General features: G+C 47.4%; 1 protein-coding gene across 3 annotated transcripts in view; it reads left to right on the top strand.

The window, feature by feature from the left end:
• The first annotated feature begins 254 nt into the window (after nt 1-254).
• TDRD7 (tudor domain containing 7) overlaps nt 255-19,898 on the top strand; it is a 47,211-nt gene continuing 27,567 nt past the window's right edge. For 2 of the 3 annotated variants that reach the window (XM_053931807.1, XM_053931809.1), the window contains exons 1-5: nt 255-405; nt 5,023-5,246; nt 12,466-12,607; nt 13,692-13,905; nt 18,863-18,948. In XM_053931807.1, coding sequence (XP_053787782.1) covers nt 5,040-5,246; nt 12,466-12,607; nt 13,692-13,905; nt 18,863-18,948 — 649 coding nt within the window. In that variant the 5' untranslated portion in view covers nt 255-405; nt 5,023-5,039. Of the gene's footprint in view, nt 406-1,185; nt 3,714-5,022; nt 5,247-12,465; nt 12,608-13,691; nt 13,906-18,862; nt 18,949-19,898 lie in introns of those variants that run through there. The other variant, XM_053931808.1, reaches the window with a different exon arrangement.

Here is a 19,898-nt window from a genome sequence, read left to right on the forward strand (position 1 = left end):
TCCCTTTGGAAGGCGACTTTGGCTGCTGCCTTGTGACAGGACTGAGACTTCACCGGTTCCGTGGGAAGACGGCACGGCGGCCCGAGGCGGCACGGGTGCGGCCGGATGCCAGCCCCGGCCGAGCCCAGCGCGGGTCCTGCCCGGCTCCCGCGGCCGAGGGCACACGTGGCCCTTACCGGGAGCGGCGCGACACGGTGCTGCGCAGGCGCCCGGAGCGGGGGGGGCGGCCCGGGCCGGTTGGGCGGTGGCGCGGGGATCGGCCGCGCAGCCCCTCAGTCCCCGGCCCCCGCGCAGGGAGGCGGCGGCTCCGGCCCGACCGGCGGCGGCTGCCCGAAAAGGCTTTAGCCGGTGCCTGAGAGCCCCGGGTGGAGGAAGTGGAAAGGAAGGAGTGGAGCCCCGACGGGCGTAAGTTCTCGCGGTCTGAGGGGAAAGGCAGGATGCCAGCAGAGGGACGGGCGCTGCCAGCCAGCGGGAGGCCGTTCCTTAGTGTTTGCGCAGTGACAGAGAAAGTGTCCCGTCTTCAGCGGGTTAGTGGATGCTTTCTGCCTTCGGAGATATGTGTTCCCCAGGGGATTGTTTGTAGTCTGCGGAAAGCAAGGCTACCAGGGAATGCACCCCTCCCTGCGGGAGAGCTGTCCGCATTTCCTCTTTTCGTTAGCCTGGCTAATGATCCGCAGCGCGGATTCTGAAGCATTCTGAAGGAAGTTCTGAGCATTCTGAAGGAAGTTTCGGTTCGGGTGCTGGAAGAGGTGGTTTGAGCGATATATACTGACTTAGTGATGATGAGGTGGCTCGGGCTCTATGTCCAGTGAAGTGTCCTGCTGTATGGAGGCAGTGAACCGCCGGGAAAATGTCATAACTGCTGAATGACCTAATGTTAAAGCAGCTTAACTCAAAAACTATTTTTAAAAAGCTTCGGAAGCTACTGTGAGCTGTGTAGGTTTTTGTTAATGTATTTGTGTTGTCAGCATTACTGCCTTGCAAGTGTGTGTAGTTGCTGACAGTAGTAATGGGAAGATTGTAAGGTGTGGGTTGAGAGTGGATTGGGTTTAACCTTTGTACCATAGTACCGGTCACCTCGTTTAACTTGTCCTCGTGATTACTCTTCACAATGTAGTTTAGGGAGATAGACTTTATCATATGCTGTTTGCTATTTCTGATATAATTTGACCGTTGTATTGGTATACAGCTAACATGTCTGATATTGACATGATATCATTCCCCCATGATCTTCAGTCTCTTCATTTAGTGATTTTTTTTCTTTTGAATCAACTTTTTAAACTGCCATTCCAGGTTATTTTAAATTTTTTTAATCCTTGGATGAAAGTGCATACTCCTTGGATGTAGTGCATATACTATTAATTTTACCTGAGCAGAGAGATAAACTCAGAGCGTGTAGGCAGGAGAACTTTCAAGAGCCATGTTAGCCAAATAAGAAATTGTGTCTATTATTTAAAAGAGACAGTAGACAAAAAGGTCGCAAAAATTTTCTCATCAGCTTTTCCATGTCTCTAAAATGAATGTGGCTTGAAACACAGTTGTAGACAGAACTGCATTTTTTGCTGTAGTTCTTAATGCTTGAGTGTTTGGGATTTTTTGTATGATCAGGACTTCACATCACTTAGAGATTTCTGTGGCACATGACGTCATTTGCCACAGAAATGAAACTGAGTGGCTCCAAAGACGATATGAACCTCGTGTGTCTTTTTTCTTCTGGCAGGTTGCAATCATGTCTTCTGATTCTTTGAAGCTCAGTGCACTAGCAGCAAAGTCTCTGAAAGGAGGAGAGAAGGATGCAAGTGGCCAGTGTAGATTTGCCGATTGCTATGTGGAGATGTGCAGGTTCAGTGTGTGCTACTCCTCCTGGGCAGTGCCTGCTACACTACAGACACTGTAGTAGTTGAGCAGAGGGCAGCTGTGAGGGCAGCTGTTGCTGAGGGATTGTTGCAGAATCAGTCAGTGAAACCCACTGGAGCAGCAAGGGCAGAAATTGCAGGGTTAGGGAGCCATGTGTGTGTGAAGACATGTACTGGCTTTGCTCTCTGTATGGGTGCAGGGACGTGGGTGTACCTGTGTGTGAATTTAAGTGTACAGAGCAAGAGGTACAGTTGGGTTAGTGAAGTGCTGAGTGTGTATAAAGTGAAACTGTTCAAGGAAGGGTGCAGAAAAGGACTTGATGCTGTGCCTCCTTGTCTGGCCCTAGAGCTGGACCGTTGTGAAGTTGGGTGCAGAAAGGGAGAGCCTGAAGTGTGTGTGGTGGCATCTGAAATGTGATGAGGGATGGCATTTCTCTTCCTTTTGGACTTGGTGTGTTGTTGCCCAGGGTGACTTCCCCAGGAAGGGAAGGGGTGATGGGAGAGGGTCTCTTCTGCGGAGAGCAGTGCAGACCAGCCTTTCACGGGGCCCCTTGCGGCAGCGCTGCAGATTTGAGAGAGCCTCACGCAGGTACGTGGGCAGCAGTCGCTCGCCTTGGTGTGCTGTGCCTAGAGCTGGAGCGTCTTGAGGAGCGTGAGGTGACCTTCTCCCAAAGCACTGGCTCTGCTCATGTTGCACATTAGCTGCTGGGGGGCTGAGGATGAGGCGTTTGAGGTGCACCAGTGTGGTGTGCTCGGTGTTGGACTGGAGGCTGCATGCAGCACACACTTTGAAAGCAGGGTTGTTGCTGGGTTGTGCGAGAGCTCCTTGCGGCTTTGGTCCACAGCCGTGGCAGGAGTGTCCCTGCGGTGAGTGAGCGCCTGGGAGGAGGACGCCCAGCTGGGAGCACAGAGCCTGCCCTGCAGCACTTGTGCCTGGCGCTCCCCAGCGTCCATGGGTGTAGCTGGGTGTTCCTGGAGAAGCCCCAAGTGTGTGCAGGCCTGTGAGCTGGGGGGCTGGGAGGGCTTTAGGTAGGGCTGGCTCTGGCCTTGAAACCACCTCCTGCGCTGCCCAGACTTCCTGGGCCAGAGTCCTGGCTGGAAGGTTTCTGCCACCATTTTGTGGGAGGGAGATGCCATTTTGTTCAATGTTGCAGCTCCTGCTTCCTTGTACCAGGAAGTACTCAGATATCAATAGATTTATATGCAGCACATGCATGGGGTAGGTAGATAGTTAAGAGCTGTATGAAGTGTATGATGGAAAGAATCAGTAAATTTGTACTTAGATACACTAAATATATACCTTTCTAGAGGTATATGAATGAGACATTTGTAATGGTAAAATCATAATAGCCTGAGGTAGCTAAAGCAGTCTTTCTTGAGAGCTGATGGAATGAATCCGTAGATGTGGATGAAATGCATTGCACAAAGATAAAAGGCAGGTTCAGGCCTTCCGCTTTGGGTGGCTGTAGAAAAAAGCAATGAGCTGTTCGGGGAGCGGGCAGGAGGCGTCACAGAGCACTGGGACGTGCCTGAGGGCTGTGGAACTGTGTTAGGTGGCCACCAGGCGGGCCTCAGCAAGCACCGTGTCACGTCCCCCGAACATGGATCGAGGTCTGTCCCTCAATCCAGGCTGAGAAGGCTCCAGGCCCGGGCAGAGCCCAGTGGGATGGTCATGCAGTGCATATCCCTGGGGCCAGCTCTGGGCATCCCATGGTCCTACCAGACGTGAGCAACACAGGCTGAAAAAAACAGAAGGCCAGAACAAAATCCCTGTGTCAGAGGATCATGTGCCTGGGGACTTAAACTTGTGTTTTCTCTCTGAAGATTCTGTGGAGTCGAGGAGTTTTGCACTTGTGGGTAAGATGTTGCATGCTCCAGATGCTTGCTGTTTCCATGGTGGAATTGAGATGTGGACATTGGTGCAGGTGCTGGCTCAGGGACACACGGAGCTGCTCCGCTCTCTCTAAAGGGACACCCCACGCCACTGAGTGTGGGGTGCTTTGACAGGGGGTGGTGGTTGTGCCCTCTCTCACTTTCAGTGGACGTTTTAGCCCTTCAGGTAGTAAGGTGTCATCAAATCACAAAATATCCTGAACTGGATAAAATGACCCACAGGATCATCAAAATCCAACTCCTCACCCTGCACAGGAAACTAAACAAATCACACCATGTGCCTTAGACCATTGTCCGAGTGCTTCTTGAACTCTGTCAGATCTGGTGCTGTGACCACTTCTATCAGGAGCCTGTTCTAGTGCTCAGTCACCCTCTGGGTGAAGAACCTTCTCCTGATTCCCAGCCCAAACCTTCTCTGACACCACTTTGGCCATTACCTTGGGTCCTGTCACTGCTCACAAGAGTGTAGATATCAGTGTCTGCTGCTCCTCTTACCCTCACAAGGAAGTTGTAGACTGCAATGTGGTCTCTCCTCAGTCTTCTCTTCTCTAGGCTGAACAGACCAAGTGGACTTCAGCCACTCTTCATATGGGTTCCCCTCACAGCCCTTCACCATGTTTGTTCCCCCCCTTTGGAAACTTTCTTGACAGCTTAATGTTTTGCTTTACTGTAGTACCAAAACTACCCCCAGCACTCGAGGTGAGGCCACCCCGGTGCAGAGCAGAGCAGGACAATCCCCTCCCTTGCCTGGCTGTGATGCAGTGCCTGATGCACCCCAGGACACAGGTGGCTCTCCTGGATGCCAGGGCACTGCTGATTAATGTTCAGCTTCCCATTGGCAGGACCCCCAGGCCACTTTCCAGAGTGTCTCTTTCCCCAGTTATACACACATCCAGAATTGCCCTGTCCCAGGTACAGTATCCAGTATTTGTCTGTGGTAGATCAATTGCTTAGCAACACCCGCCCCTCTTCTGTGCATGTGGCCTCTCATAATTGTCTGGCAGAGCCAACCTGTGCATTATGGCTGCTGCACTCCTTTGTCAGCACTTTTTGACAGTGTCATGCCCCATGTGTTCCATACCACAGTATGCTTGGCTTGCACTACCACGGCCCTACAGGTCTATCCAGAAGTATCATACTCTCCAGAGATGAGCCACTGAATTGCTGTATTCTGGCTTGTTGCGGGAGGGAGCTTGAATAGTAAAAGCCGGTGATTTTAGCCTGTGTATGTAAAAACGATTTTTTTCCCCTTCTTTTTTTCTTTTGGAAACAGGGGTATAGGTGAAGAAGATGCAGGAGCCAGAACTTGTTGCAAAAGCCTTGCGAGCTGTTCTTCATGCCTTTAAAAATGGCATACGTTTGTCAGAACTTGAGAGTGAATACAGATCCTTGACCAATGAGTCGATTCCCTTCAGGCACCTAGGATATGACACACTGGAAAGCTACTTGGAGAGTATCCCAGGAGTGGTCAGAATGGAAGAGAACAAAATAGGAGAGGTAAGAATCAGTTACTCTTCAGAAATGGCTTTTGTGTTTGCAGAATGTTCTGGTTCATAGCTTTACCTCCTTTTGTGCTGTGGATTTCTGTAGCATGCATATGGTGCGCTAATTCTGGGAGAGGTGGAATCTGTGACATAAGATACTAAGTCCTCCTTATTTTCCTGCCTCTGCATTCCAGACCCAAGGTTGTGTATGCAAAAGGTGTAAAGTTGCAGGGCTTTTTCCTGGAAACGTGAATTCTGTGTGGAAAGATCACTTGTGCAACTGTGGAGATCTGGCCCCTATCTCAGCATTTCTGACTTTGGAGGAGATACTAGTGGCTTGTCCTGGGACCTTAAAGAAGGTTAACTTGTGTGTGTTAATCATCTCTTCTCAGTGGGGTTTAGCATCATTTTTTTCCTACAGTAAAACTCCTAGGTGCTGTTGCTTATAAGCCTGACAGTACTTGCTTTGGACTTAGGATTCTTGTTTGTTATGGATTGCAGTGCAACAGGACTGCAAATACATGTTGAGGTGATGAAGAGCTCATGTAAGTGAGGTGCCTTGCTGCAACATTTGCAAATGCCTCAGCTTGGCAAGCGTGCAAGGGATAAAGGGTCGTCACACAGATCAAGAAGGAGAAGCAGATCTTATCAGAGGATTGGTATGGTAGAAGAGTTGTCCCTTATTCCTTGCTCTTGCTGCACTAGCCTGTGTCTCCTGGTGGCTGCCACCTTGGAAGCAGCTTGCTAGGACCACAAACCTTCTTGCCCAATAGTCTGGACTTCCTGGTCTGAAGTCAGAATGTGTTCTCTTGATAGCTGGTGTAGCTGTGTGACTTGCAGATGATCTGCGTGGCAAGCTTGAAGCCACTCCCTCATTGGAGCTATGGTTCTGAGTTCCTGAATTCTTTGTAGCCTGAGGCAGAGCAAAAAGCTAGGTGGGTGTTTGGCAGAGTGTATGGCTGTCATAGCAGGTCTGAAGAGACAGGACTTAAGGCCAAGCTTCCTTGTTTGCTCAGCTGGATCGGGATGACATTTGTGAAGTCAGAACTAGTTCTCCCTCATCAGCTGTGTGGTGAGAATACAGTGAGAGGTATCCTGGGTTTTGTCCTAATACCTGGAAATGTGGCTGTTTTTAAGCAACAGGTTGGTTCCATTTCTGCATATTTACGTCAGAATTTGCCCTTTTACAGCAGACAAGCAAGTTTGGGATTCTTTTTCTCCAAAGCCTGCCTTAGCTGCAGCTACATTAGTCATAGGATTGCAGGTACCTCAGGTCTGGGAACATTGGTGATGCTGCAATTAAGTACTTCCTCGTGGTGCTTCTGGCAGATAGGCATCTGTTTCTAACTAGGTCCTTGCAGGCTGTAATCTGGTATCCTCCCATTCCCTTGAGAGCCTTGTTATCCACTAATGCGATGTGTGCTGAGAGCCTTGTGAACTCTTGGATAGCACTGGGGGCAGTGAATTCTTTGTGACAGCTGTTACAAGAGAGTGAAATGTGGCTTTAGGAGGTGAAAAAGGTGAAAGTCAGGGGTCTTGAGGTTCTTGAGGAGGACTCACTCTGGTTCAGAAGTGCTGTGTTGACTGCACTGCATGACTAAAACAGCTGAGAGGAAGTGCCTTGTTGAACACCTGAGAGGCAGGAAAGGTGCAAAGACTGAGCCCATGTTGCTGTTTGATGACCCTCCTGTTGCCACTGTCCATAGTGTAGACATGGCAGACATAAGCAGAGAGTGGCAAGCATGATTATGTACTGATGTGGGCTGCTAAGCTATGTGGGACTGCTCCCATATGCTTTCTTGTTACAGGCTATATGTCATTTATAAGCCTGTTCTCTTTCACCTCTCTCTTCACCTCTCTCCAGAATACTTGAGCTTCATTATAGGCTGATACCATAGCTCAGAGTCCACACAAGGCCACTGCAAGGGCACGCAGTCAGCCAGTCTCTCTTCATGGCTCTGGAGTACCCTGACCTCCAAAATGTCTGTCAAAACCCTTCCCTCTTCCTTTAATCCCCTTGGGGACAGTGGGGCAGGACAGCAAAGACATGCACATCCAGGTGTCTGGTAGCAGTTAATGATCATGGCTGCAGTCTAGATAGTCATAAAATTACTTTCCTTACTGCTAGGTCAGCTGTCCAATATGTACCACAAGAAATGCATTCAAAAAGGAATAGTGTAAAGCAGGCAGTAAAAAATACAAATTGATCTTTCTTTCAGTCCTCAAAAAGGACTGAAATGCCCCATGTTACATGCTGCATTAAGTGTTTGTGGGAGGTGAATATTAGATAGGTAACTGAGGCTGAACAGACATTATCTTGGGAAGGCAGTGATATCAATTGTCCTTTGTTCTTCTTGATACTGAAGACTAATTTAGCTGTCTTGAATGTGGGAAAGATTAAAACTGATGTCTTTTTCTTTATGCAGTAGCTATGTCCTCCAGTTTCCACAGAAGATGAGAATTAGGTTCAGTATACAGAAAGCACTGCAAGGGGACTCATTGAAATACTGTACACCTGTAACAGGTGGTTGCATAATTTCAAGGAACCCGACTTTGCTTTGCTTTGTATTCATTTATGAGAAGTGTGTTGTTGCACTTTCGTCTAAGAAAACTTTGACTTCTGCTTGAATAATTAAGCCCCTTCAAAAGGAGAAATTTGAAGACTGCTTTCTTCTGCTCATCTACCCCATCCATTTTATGTCTGAATTCATTTTAATTCAAACCATTTTGTTAAACTTTCATCACTGTGAAACAAGGGAAGGAAATGCAAAATAAAAATTATTTAGAGCATTAGTGACAGGAAAAACCTGAAATGTACCAAAGATGTGAAAATGTGCATTTATAAAACTCTGATAAACTGTATAGGGACAAAAAACCTTTTATATTGAAACCTTGAGAACAAAGGTCAAGTGATCCATCCCATGCATCCACTCCTGTTAGCTAGGAGTTTGAAGAAGGCGCTCATACGCTTTTCTGGAAGTGATCACAAATGGGCACCTCTCTGAAGTGCCAGTACGTGACTGTCCACAGCTTGGGTACAACCAGAAGAACCTGGAAATCTTTGTGTTGTTCAGGGCTATGATCTCATTTGAGGTCATGGGGAGTTGTTGCAACAGGTCACACTACCAGTATGCTGCTGTGGGTTGACTGGCTGCTGAGGAGTTATGGTGAACATATGGTGAGAGTGGTGAACAGGAGGACTTCCTGTGAGACCTTCCAAGTTTGGGAGCAGTGAGGATGCCAGGAGCTCTGTCTTGGGACAGATGATGAGACAGGAAGAGCTATGAGTAGTGGACAGACCAGTGTATGGGCAATGTAGTGGCTATCTGTTAAAAACAGTTTAAGTGGGAAGAAGCAGTAGACAAAACAGATTATGCCTTCTTTTGATAACCACATGAGGGACTTAGACCACTGCCATACCTGCTGTTGGGACAAGACATTCAAGTATGAACAATCCAGGATGTTTCAGGGGTCTGCTGCTCCCAACATCCTGATACATGCAATGAATCAATGAAGAGAGGTGCTCTACTGGACACAGTCCTTGAAAACAAGGAACGATTGCAGATATAAAGGCTGGGAAGAGCCCTGTCTGTGGCTAGATGGTGTCTGTGAGCCTGAAAAGAGGGAAACAAAGCAAAAAGTAGAATCAACAGTGCAGGACTTTGGGAGAGCAGACTTTGGCCTGTTCAGGAATCTGCTTGGAAGACTCATGGAATACAGTCCTGAAGAGAATGATCCAGGAGAGATAGTGAGCTTACAAAGATTGCCTCCTCCAGTTTCAAGAATGGTATGTTCCAATAGCTGGGGAAGAAAGCAAAGGGGGCAGGAGCACTGACAAAACTGAGCCATAAATGGAAGCATGCATGAGGTGGGAGCAGGGAAAAGCAGCCTGGGAGGATTATACAGGTGCTGCCTAAACAAACATGTGTGGACCTAAGAAAGACTGCATTTACTATTCATTATTTGAAGACCAAGACAAAGGGCTGTCCCCTTGATAACAGCTCCCAGAGCATTGCCAGTTCTGAGCCAGTGCTTCCAAGGAAATTCCTTCCTTAAAATAGCTGGTTAAGTGTACTGGCAATAGGAGGAAACAAGGACAGGGGTACAGGGACAAGAGAAAAACTGGAAGAAAGAAGGTACAGCAAATGAAGACCTTCAGCCTTTTGCTGTGTTTCATTTCACTGAAGCCTTATTAAATCCATGCTCAAACTGTTGAGTGCAGGTTGTTGCACAGACATCTGTGAAAGGGTGACGAGTGAAGGATTTCAGGTTCACCTTTCACAAAGATGGGTTATGACTCAGGTACAGGCTGTTGTACGACAAAGTCTCTATCTTAAGCATGGTTGAAGAAGGTAACACGTGATTGAAGGAGTGCCTAACTTAAATCTACCATTACAAGTATGCACACAGGAGGTAGAAGGAGAATTGGGTGAGCTGGAAGGGGTCTAGAGATACTATGGAAATAGGCAAAGGAAAGTGCAGGGCAAAGAAGTCTTAACCCTGTTGGGGAGAATTAAGATAGGGAATATTTGGAAAAACTGAACATGCCTAAGTCCATGAGTTTATTGCAGTGCACCCACAAGTATCAGTTATCTTGGAAAGGTTATGGTAATTTGTGGAAGGTTTTTGAGGACTGAAAGAAAGCACCACCCTTCACTGGGAGGGGTGGGAAGATCAGCTTGACATTGAACTGTTGGAAAGTTGTTGAGTGTCTAATCCTGGAAAGCTATTCCAGCCACTTGAAAGAGAAGAAGGCAAGCCAGTATGGATTTGTGAAGTGAAAATCATATGTTACCAAATAAATACCCTTCCAAATTGAGATGATTGGTTGAGTGGAGAGCATTAGATGTAGTTTAACTGAATTTTGGTAGGGCTTGTAATATCTTTTTTCCATAACAGTGGCACAAAACCCTTTGTGAGACCACTTAAAAGTGGTGTGCCCTGGGAGTAGATGCTCAGGAACTGCTGTCTAACATGTTCATGAATGACCTAGGTGATGGGACAGAGATCATCCTCAGCAACTCTGTAGATGACAGGAGAGACCTGATAGAGCAGATTAATGTGCTTGTTGTTCAGAGGGATTTCAAGAAGCTAGTGAAATGGAGCATCAGGAACCCTATGAAGTTCAGTATACCGAAATGCCAAGTCCTGCACATGGGGAAGAAAAACCTTATATTCCTGTATAGTTTTGGGGTTGACCAACTGGAAAGTAGCTTGACAGAGAAATGCCCTGGAGTTCTGATGGGTGCAGAGTTCGCAGTGGGCAGAGTGCAAGGGACCAAGGGAGACCAACAGCATACTGAGATTCATTAGGAAGAGTTGCCAATGCCCTGATGGGGGTGATAATTCCCCTCTGCTCAGCAGCAGTGAAACCACATCCTTTTCTAAGCTTCCCAGAACAAGACAGACATGGCCACATTGAAGCAAGTTCATGGAATGATTGTGAAGATTAGGAAGAGACTGGAACGTAACATCTCTGATGCAGAGCTCAGAGAGCAGGGATTTTTTGTGCTGGAAAAGAGAAAGCTCAGGGAAATCTTACCCTTGTGTCTGTTAAAGGGACTAAAAAAAAACCATGGAGCCAGATTCCATCTCCAATTCTCACTGGTATTCAGTGAACAGAAGAGAGAAAACGATGGCAGAGTGAAATAAAAGCAGTCCCAGGTAAACATTAAACTGCCCACTTTTTTTACAGGGAGGCTAGCTAAACAATGGAAGAAGTTGTCCAGAGTGGTTGAGAGTTCTTTCTCCTTGAAGATAACCCACCACCTGACTAACTATGATGCTGCTTTGAGCAAAGATGCTGTATTACATGGATTGTAGCAATGTTTTTCAGCCTTAATTTTTCTGTGATTCCAGGCATTTAATCACTACAGCAGTGACACTGCTGGATTGCTGTTTTTATCAGTGCTGACTGTGCAGCAGGCACACTATCTGATTTGTAAGCAGGAGCTCCTGGAGTAGGAGACCTCTCTTTCAGAAGGAGAGACCCTCCCTGTAGTGGCTCTTGTGTTGAGCCAGCCCAGCAAAGGTGCTGGGTGTGCAGCAGAGGAGGAGGAAGAGGAGAGGGAAGGATGAGCTGGAGGGCACTGCTGGAGGGGTTGCCTGGTTTCTAGTGTCATCATCCATTGCCTAGGTTTTCCTAGGCTGTGTGTGTCACCCTGGAACAAGAAGAGAGATCCCTGGAAGAAGCTGTTGCTGCTTAGCAATCTCTTGCTTTTGTTGTTTTACTGCTTTAATTGCCCTGTCTTGATTGTGAAAAAAGATCCTTTTTGGAGCTGCTGTTTGCTAAATTTCAGAGGTGCTGGTGAAGTCTCTGACTTTTCTCTTGCCCTGCTCCTATGCAAAATGGCCATCTCTGATGTTTCTTGGGGCCATGGCTAGCAAAGTAGCAGTGCTGGCCCCATGGCACCATTGAGAAAAGGGCCCTTTCACAACCTCAACCACCACCACAGAACATGGCTGAGACCACAGACATCCATTTTTAACTTAGTGCTTTTGGGATAACTGCCTGTGTCCTTATGGAATCCTGGAAGAGTACTCACCCAGCTGCCTTTGCAGCAGTTGAATGGCCCAAAAGTTTGGACTTTCATCTTCTTTTCAGGCAAAGTGCATGCTAGGCACATGGTTTAGTGTCTTGCCAAGGCCAAGTTCCTGTATCCATCTACAAGATGGCCTTCTGTGATTGGATGTTGAGGCAAGAGGCCATGAAGTTGGGCAGGGAGATACCCGTGGCCTTGTCCAAGGTTGGGCTGTTGTTGGAGGCCAGCCCAGTGCCTGTGATTGGTGCAGCCAGGATAGTTGTGCAGTTTTTTTGGTAAGTGGGGCAAAGGCAACCCTGCTCCAAAGGGTCAAGTGTGGTGCCAGAGCCTCTAGTGAGCCTTGGCAGGAGGAACAAGAACAGGCTGCAACCCCATGGCTTCCCAGAGTTATAAAGTGAGATTGTGGGACTGTGGGATGGCAGTTAGAAACCAGGCTGTTTCTCAGAGAGGCCCAACCTAATGTGGAAAGGTGATGGAAAGGCTCTGGCTGTCCGGTTAGTTGATTTCACAAAACGTGAGTGAGATCTCCAAAATCCGTGTCCGCTGCTGGAGCCTTTCCTGAACTGCCTGCTGGCCTGCATGATTCAACAGTTACAGGCTTGGAAAGGGATACAAGTGATTCTGAGGGCTGTGGATGAGCATGGATCTCACTGGTTGCTTTTTCCCCTGTCTCTTTCCTGCTCCTACAAGGTCATTTGCCATGCTGTTAGTTGCAGTGAAACTGTACGAGTTGCTCAACTGGTGGCCCGACAGAGGAGTTCCAAGAAGAAAACAGTCTGGCAGGTGAACTGTCAGATGAGGCTGAAGAACACATCTCCAGTCAGTTTATCAGGTAAGCCATAGGCAGCTCTAGAGGGCCTTTATGAAAGAACTGTGCAGCTGCTGCAGCAAAAGCCTTGGCTGTGAGGGTGTGTCACGTATGGCCACGAGTTACAGTGTTCAAGTGGAGAGTTCTTGGGAGGATGAGTTTTCTTGACAAGGGTGCTTATATCTGAAAGCCATGATCAGAGAGGAAGCCCTTTTCAGGTGTGTATGTAAGGTGTGAATGATCTTGGAAAACAAAGTCCTTGTAGGATGCTTAGCTTCACTTTCATATGCTCCTGCTTTTGCGAGAAATACAGTTGAGATGCAGGCAAGAAATGTGGCAATGAGCCTGCATGTTCTTTAATGCTGGCCTTGGCCTGTTGTGGAGTGGGAGGATTGAACCATTCCCTCACAGTGAGAAGAAGTACCTGTAGTATCATCTGTAGCTGTTTCAGAGACTCCTGTTGTTGATGCCAGTGCCAAAAAAGTTTTGATGCCCATTTTCACCTCTTCTTACCTCTTACCTTTTGCATAAGCCTTTGTAGCAGTGTTTTCCTAAAACGTGGATCAAGTTTTCCTCACTGCTGTTCTGTTGTGTGACTGTCTGTGGAATTCGGCCCAGGATTAAGCCCAGGCAGGACCCATTTGCTTGCAGATTGGCAGCTTGGAACAACAGTGGGTTTCATAGCTTGTGTGTATTCCCCTGTTGTCTGTAATGAAGTGTTTGATGCTTCTTGCTTTTCTACAAGGATGCCAGTTGGGAAGCTGAACTAGTGGCTCATATCCCAATTAAATTACAGGAATTATAAAGGCAGGTCAATTCACTGTCTTGCACATCAGTTCCCTTGGAAGTGTTTAAAACCTCCAAAATTGATCCAACATGTAAACAGCAAAGTGACCAAGAGCTTGTTTATCCCAGTGCGGCCTAAATGTTGGTGAGTTCCTCTGTGGATGTAACTTGGTCACCTCTGCTGTGTGGTGGGAGTTCAGGTACGCACAAGCCAGAGTAGCAAAGAAACTCTTTGGATGGCAGTACAGGAGGTGCCCCAGGAGGTGGAGGTAGACTGGGTGGAGAAGAATGCTACTCATGGCTGCATCTGCAAACTCTTTAGGAAAGCCCAAAGGAACTTTGCGGCAGCCCCGGTCTTTGAACATGCCAGAAGAAGGCGGAAAGAGGCCTGTTCCTCGCCTGCCCCGAGGCAGAGAAGTGACATGTGGAGGTGTGAAACCTGTTGTGGAGAGTGCCCAATCTGCCATGCCTTCAGCTGCTGGGAGTGGATCACCTAAAGAAATCCCCATGCAGAGGCATGTCACTGTGGTCAACAGGTCAGTGTGTGTGTGTGCGCACAAGTGAGGGGAAATTAAGTGTGATGGACCCTTGGATGCTTCTATGCAAGCAGTGCCTTTTGGGACCCAGTGGGAATCCAGGCCCCTATCCTTGCAGCAAGTGAAGTCTGAATGTGGGATGGTACCCAGGAAGGAGACAGATGATGTTTTGCTTTTCTTGGTGCTGTGATAGCTAGCCTGTGCTCTTGCCTGTTCCCATGGTTCCCATGTTTTCTGGGGAGAAATGTGGCCAAAGTGTCACAGCAAGGGAGTGTGGAGCTGTTGCTTAGGCCCAGGAGGGAGCTGTTGTGGCCAGTGTGACAGAAAGCACGAGAAGCAGATTTGTGTGTAGGGGCAGGTGATGTGTGTGTTGAGGGTGATGGTTGTCTGCAGGTGGCTGCCCTTTCCCTCTTGCCTGACTTCTGTGTTGCAGCATCAGTGTTTGTGCCCCTTCTTGGCTTGCTCGGAGCCAGGAGCCAGCTGACCGTGTTTGGGTGAACTGAGATGAGGGCTGGAGCTGCAGTTCTGCTGGGTTAGCGGTACATGCTGCTTTTCAGCCCCATCTGAGCCTCTCTAATCTGGGTGGCTTAGTCAGCTGCTGCCCCATCATTTCTTTCTGTGTTGTTTTCAGCTGCCCTGGGCTGTCAGCTGATGGTGGCGAGAAAGTGTTTGCTGTTGCTCATTGTGGCTGTGCTAAGTCCACCGGAGCTGTGATTGTGGCGGTAATCCTCTGCACAGGGAGGACTCCAGCCCGGGCTGGGTTGGAAGTCAGCCTGGTGTTGAATGGAAACGGCAGTGGCATGCCACTTCCACAGTGGCGTAGCTGTGAAGTGGCCCAGAGCAGCACAACAGCTTAATCTTGCTGCGGTGTCTGCTCTTTCTGGAAGATCCACAGAAAGCAGGCACGTCCTCCCCCACTCACCTGCATGAGTTCTATGTACCATTTGCAGTCTGTTGTGCAAAGGAGAGAAGGACCAAGCCATCCTGCTGTGACTCAGAAATGTAGTAGCAGCTGTGCTTGGGCCTTCTCTTTTCTGTGTGTGCAGATGAGTGCATATTTTTAAGTGGCACTTTCTAGAAGGCAGAGGCACTTTGCCTCAGGCAAAGCAAGAAGTGCACTTAGAGTTTTCTCCAAGTTAGTTACTGTAAGGAAAATACAGGAAGTATTTTATAGCAGTTAAAGATTTGTAATGTGTGAATAAAATTAGGTACATGTCACCCCTCTTCTGGCTATTCCTAGTGTAGTCTGCTACATCTTTTGTTATCTTTGTTCATCTCTGGCAGTCTCTCCTGAGCTCCTTTTAGGTAAGTGTTCTACCTTTCTTTCTGTTGTCTATTTCTGCCCTGCACTGTAGGAGAAGCTACAAGCAAAGTCTGCTTTAGCCCATGTATTTTTTGGGGAGGAGACATCCTGTGCTTTTGCAAAGAGTCCAAATGCTATCCTGTTAGCTTGGGTACATAGTGAAGGGAGAGTTCAGGGAGATGCGATTCATATTCCATGTGAATACGAGGTTGTATATGACTGGATTAATTTGTTTCAACTTGGCCAATTTAAAGCAGGGTTGGCAAGATCCATGTGTCCTTGCTGCTGGGGACGTTTTGTACCTCCTGAACCATTGTAGTTGCTTGTACTTTGGGAATTGCAGGAGGGAAAGCTGCTTTGAGCAGAAGGTCCTGACTTCAAAAAACAGTGTGCAGTGAGTGAAGTTAAGAACAGCATCCCCAAAAATCCTGGGCTGACAGCAGTCTCATAGTTATCTGGTACAGGTTTGAGGGCTCTATTCCACCAGGGGTGTCAGCACTTGCCTATGAGAGTGACTGAGCCTTCACAGCTCAGGTTGACTGAGACAAGTCCTGAGGGTGACACACTGTCTCTGCCTTACTTCCCAGTTTGGAGTGAGCTCTTATCTGTGTGCAGTTTTTGACTTTCTGTTACCCACCCTGTCCGTCCAGTTACTCACATTGTAGGAAACGACACCCATGCTCTCATGATTGCACATAGGGATCTCTGTTTTCTCCTTTTCTGTTGACCGTCTATACTACTATGGCAGATGCATGTTCCTTGCCTTGACACAATGTCCTGCCAGTGACAGACTTTGTTTGGATGCTGACAGGTATTGGTGCTCCACCTGGTATCATGTAGTAAAGCTCCTCAATGAGGCTGGAAATGGTGGTTTTCTTGAGACTGCCAAAGTCTGTGTCCAACCTCTGTAGCGCTTTGTGATATTCTTTGCAGAGATTTTTATGATCACAGATTCAGGAGCTTGCCCCTGTGTAGCATTTGGTAGAAAGGGAGCAGGTTGTTTGTTTTCCCAATTCTGTCATACTCACATGACAACAGAGAAATGCTGAAGGTAATTGTCTGAGGCTTTCTTGCAGATGCTGTTGCAGGGTCTGAGGCTTGTCTTTATAGCAGCAATCTGAGGTTATCCTGACTATGTTGCTGTGGATCCTCAGAAGCAGGAAGGGACCTTGCTGGTAAGGCTAACTGCAGAGATCCTTGAGGCTGGAAGGCAGCAGCATGGATGAGAACAGGTTCAGGTGCTTGGTGACCCCTTTCTTGAAGCAGCAGGAGCCATTTGCTGTCCACCACCAGGCCTTGCTGCTTAGATAGCACTGTCCAGGGGCCAAAGAGCAGATTGGGGTAGCATGGGCCTTACCAAGGTAAGGCAATTGGCAGGGAAGAGCATTGCTCCCCTTCATTGTGAGGCAGTGATGTGTGGCAGTGAGACGTGACTAGCTGCTTAGCTGGAGCTATGCATGGGGACTTGGCAGGCCTGCATAGCTGGTCAAGCATTTGTGAAGGGCCAGGCTGCTGGTGTGGCTAGGAGGCCTCTTGCTGGGAGCACGCCTTCTAGCAGCTGAGGAACATGAGACCTTGCAAGCAGCTGAGTTGTCCATGCCTGCGAACCGGAAAGGAAGCCTATTGGCCCTGGCAGTGTCTGGCAGTATCCCATCTCACTGTTGGAGACATACAATCGTCATGATCTGTGTGAGCAAGCAGCACCTCACACGATACTTGTCTGATTGCAGCACTTAAAACTGGTGATGGCTGGGCTCAAAGCCAATATCAGCACCATGTTGTGGGAAACTGTTGAACTAACAGTTTCCACAACAGAAAGCACAGGAAGACCCTACATAAAGTCTCTTAATACTGAGAGCTTTTATATGCAGCAGAAGGGAATCATCTGTCCTCTGTCCCAGGTTCCTTTCCGAGGTGTTCACATGGCATGGCTTAAGCAGGGATTATCTGCCCTCTTCCTCACTGGAGCTTGCCTGCAGTTTTGCCTGGCCTACCCTGCAGTCACATAATTTGTGTCACCTGATGTGAGGCTTAAGGTGATAAAAGCATGTGTGGAGGACTAGAATATAGCTATGGGTTCCTGTTGTCAGGCAGGGGTAGCAGGACAGTCTCCACTACCCATGGAGCCATTTCACAGGATTGTTTTGATTTCTATGTAGCAAAGATGGTGGTCTCTTTTGAGTGTGCTTCCATTAGGAGGATTTTTTTATCTTGCATATCTGTTCAGCTTAGAGTTGTCCATACTGGTAGGTATGGACAAAGAAGTACAAAGAAGTGGGATCCTGGATTTCTCATAGAATCTGCGTGGGCAGCCACCTTCTAAGAAGAGACTGCTGCTGCTTTGTGTGGGCATCTCTGCTGTGCCCAGAAAGTAGAGGGTTTTTCTGTAGTGCAGATGAAGTGTTTTAAGAGGCTTTTCAGATACCCAGCAAATGCCAGGTGTGAGTGTAAGTTTTGATTTTGTGTGGATGGCTTTGCTTTTGTACTTTCTGAGTTTTGTAAATGTGCTTGTAGTGCTCCTGTTTTGTAAATTGCTGGGCTGGGCAGTACCTGTCCTCATAGCTAGTACTGTGGGACATGACTCAGAACAGAAGTATGGTCTTTGGTACAAGTGATATCCCATAACTGATGGAGGAACAATGGGTTCACCTAACAGGGACAGCATAAAAGCAGGGGAGACAAATTAATGTTAAATCTTTTAACACGCTTCTTAGAAGAGATGTGAATGTGGGAGGTCTCTTTCTGATTCATGGATATGCTCTGATTAAAAGTCAATGTGATGACACATAGGGCTACTTGGTCTTGACTTCCTGTTGCAACTAGCCACAGCGTCATACTTGAACTACTTGTCCTACCTTCTCAGAGTCCAGGTGAAGCTGTGAAAATCACCTTTGGTGTTTCTGCAGCTGGTGAGGTTTATGCCTTGCTCCACTGTTCTCTCTGAATTCCAGAACTGGCCCCTGGGCAGAGATCTTCTGCAAAGCCTACCCAGTGCATGTGCAGGATTTGCTCTGGTCAGGAGATGCCTGGTTCAGAGCAACCTGCAGTGCTGTGGTGGAGATGTTGCCTAGTCTTTGAATTCCCTTCTCCAACTCTCGTTCCCTTTTACTTGCAATGTATGTAATTATTCCACAGCTGATTTTTTTTCCCTGTCTTTGTGAGCTGCACAGCACTGTGCCCTCTTCAGTGTCAGGAGCTCATTTTGGTGTCTGAATTCCCAAGTAAATGCTGCTGCTCTCTGGGGGACCCTGGAAGAGCACCTGTAAACATGACATTTGTGTGCTATCAGTGGGAGAGCTCTTCAGAGAAGAATCTGTTAAACAGTGTAACCAACAGCATCCACAGAAAGACCTTGAATGCTTGTGTGTTCCTAGATGCTTTCCCTTTGCTAATGTCTATTTACTGTGTTTTGTTTCTCACAATAATAAGAAAAATGAGTAAAAACTAGAAACCACCTGTTGATCTGTCCTGTTACTGCTGATCAGGTTGTCTTCCTGACAGGGACATTGTGACTACTCATCTTGTGCAGGAAGCCTTCTAGGAGTGTATGGAATGTGTGGAATGCATTTTATTTTATGTATAAGTCTTAGAATCAAATGGAATGTTATTTAGAGACAGAAGAGTGATTCTAATCAATTTGCTTTCCAATTTTAGATCTGAGAAGAGACTGACTGTCCCACCACGGTTTCAAAAGGAGTTGCAAGTTCACCTGTCCAGAAGTTCTTCCACAGAGTCAAGTGGTATGCCCATTAAGAAATGATTTGTTGACTACTCAGAGTGGGTGTCATCTTAAATCCATCTTAGTAGTTTTTTTGAATGAAGATGGGTTTGGATGAGGAATCAAGTTCTGTGAGTGAACCTTTTCACTCTTATTTCATTTAGTTGAGGAAATGTGTGTTTGCTTGTCTGTCTCTCAGTCTTCTAGGAAAAGCATTGGGCAGTAAGTGTCAAAGCCAATCACAAAGCCAGTGTGAGGAGTTTGGAAACAGGAGGAGTAAGCTTAACTTCCTAGTGGGGTAGGAATCTGGTATAAGGATGAAGTCCTGACTTTCAGGAGTAAGCAGCATTACTAATTTATCTGTCCAGCAAATACTCTTTTGCCTGTATGGCTCAATAGTTGTGCAGCTGACGGGCTTGCAAAATGATGGTTGCTTTCTTTGAGACTGTCAGCCTGATTTGTGAAGCTTCAGGTCTGGTAGGAAATACACCCCACCAAAGGGAGAAGAGGAGTAGAGATGAGGCAGCAGGTAAGCTAGGGGTGTGAACCTCCCCCTGGAATAATGACTGCCTAATTCCTGCACACAATGTGTGAAACTGCCCAGAGCAGCTGAGCAGTTGTCACTTTCCTTGCTCCATTGGAGGGCTTCCTTGGATGTAGTAGCAGAGAAAAGTTGCCTCCTGGGTGGATACTTTTCCTCAGGACATATCTTGGAAAGAAGGGCAAATCATTGGTCTGATTTGTACACCCGTGTGAAAATAAAAGAACGTTCTTGGTTGTCGTGCAATATCTTTGTGGTGTTTGTACGCATAAAGAAATTATCTTGTGCCCCTCTTGGGATACTGCCTTAGTGCACTGTCTCAGCTGCACTGGGGCTGACAGTTCTGTATCCTCTTCCAGAATCCCTTCAGAAGGAACATGTAGTAACATCTTATGAAAATAACTACAGTGATTGAAAATTCATCTTTAGGT

This window comes from Vidua chalybeata, chromosome Z (genome assembly GCF_026979565.1).
Source record: "Vidua chalybeata isolate OUT-0048 chromosome Z, bVidCha1 merged haplotype, whole genome shotgun sequence".
In the NCBI taxonomy this organism is placed as follows: Eukaryota; Metazoa; Chordata; class Aves; order Passeriformes; family Viduidae; genus Vidua; species Vidua chalybeata.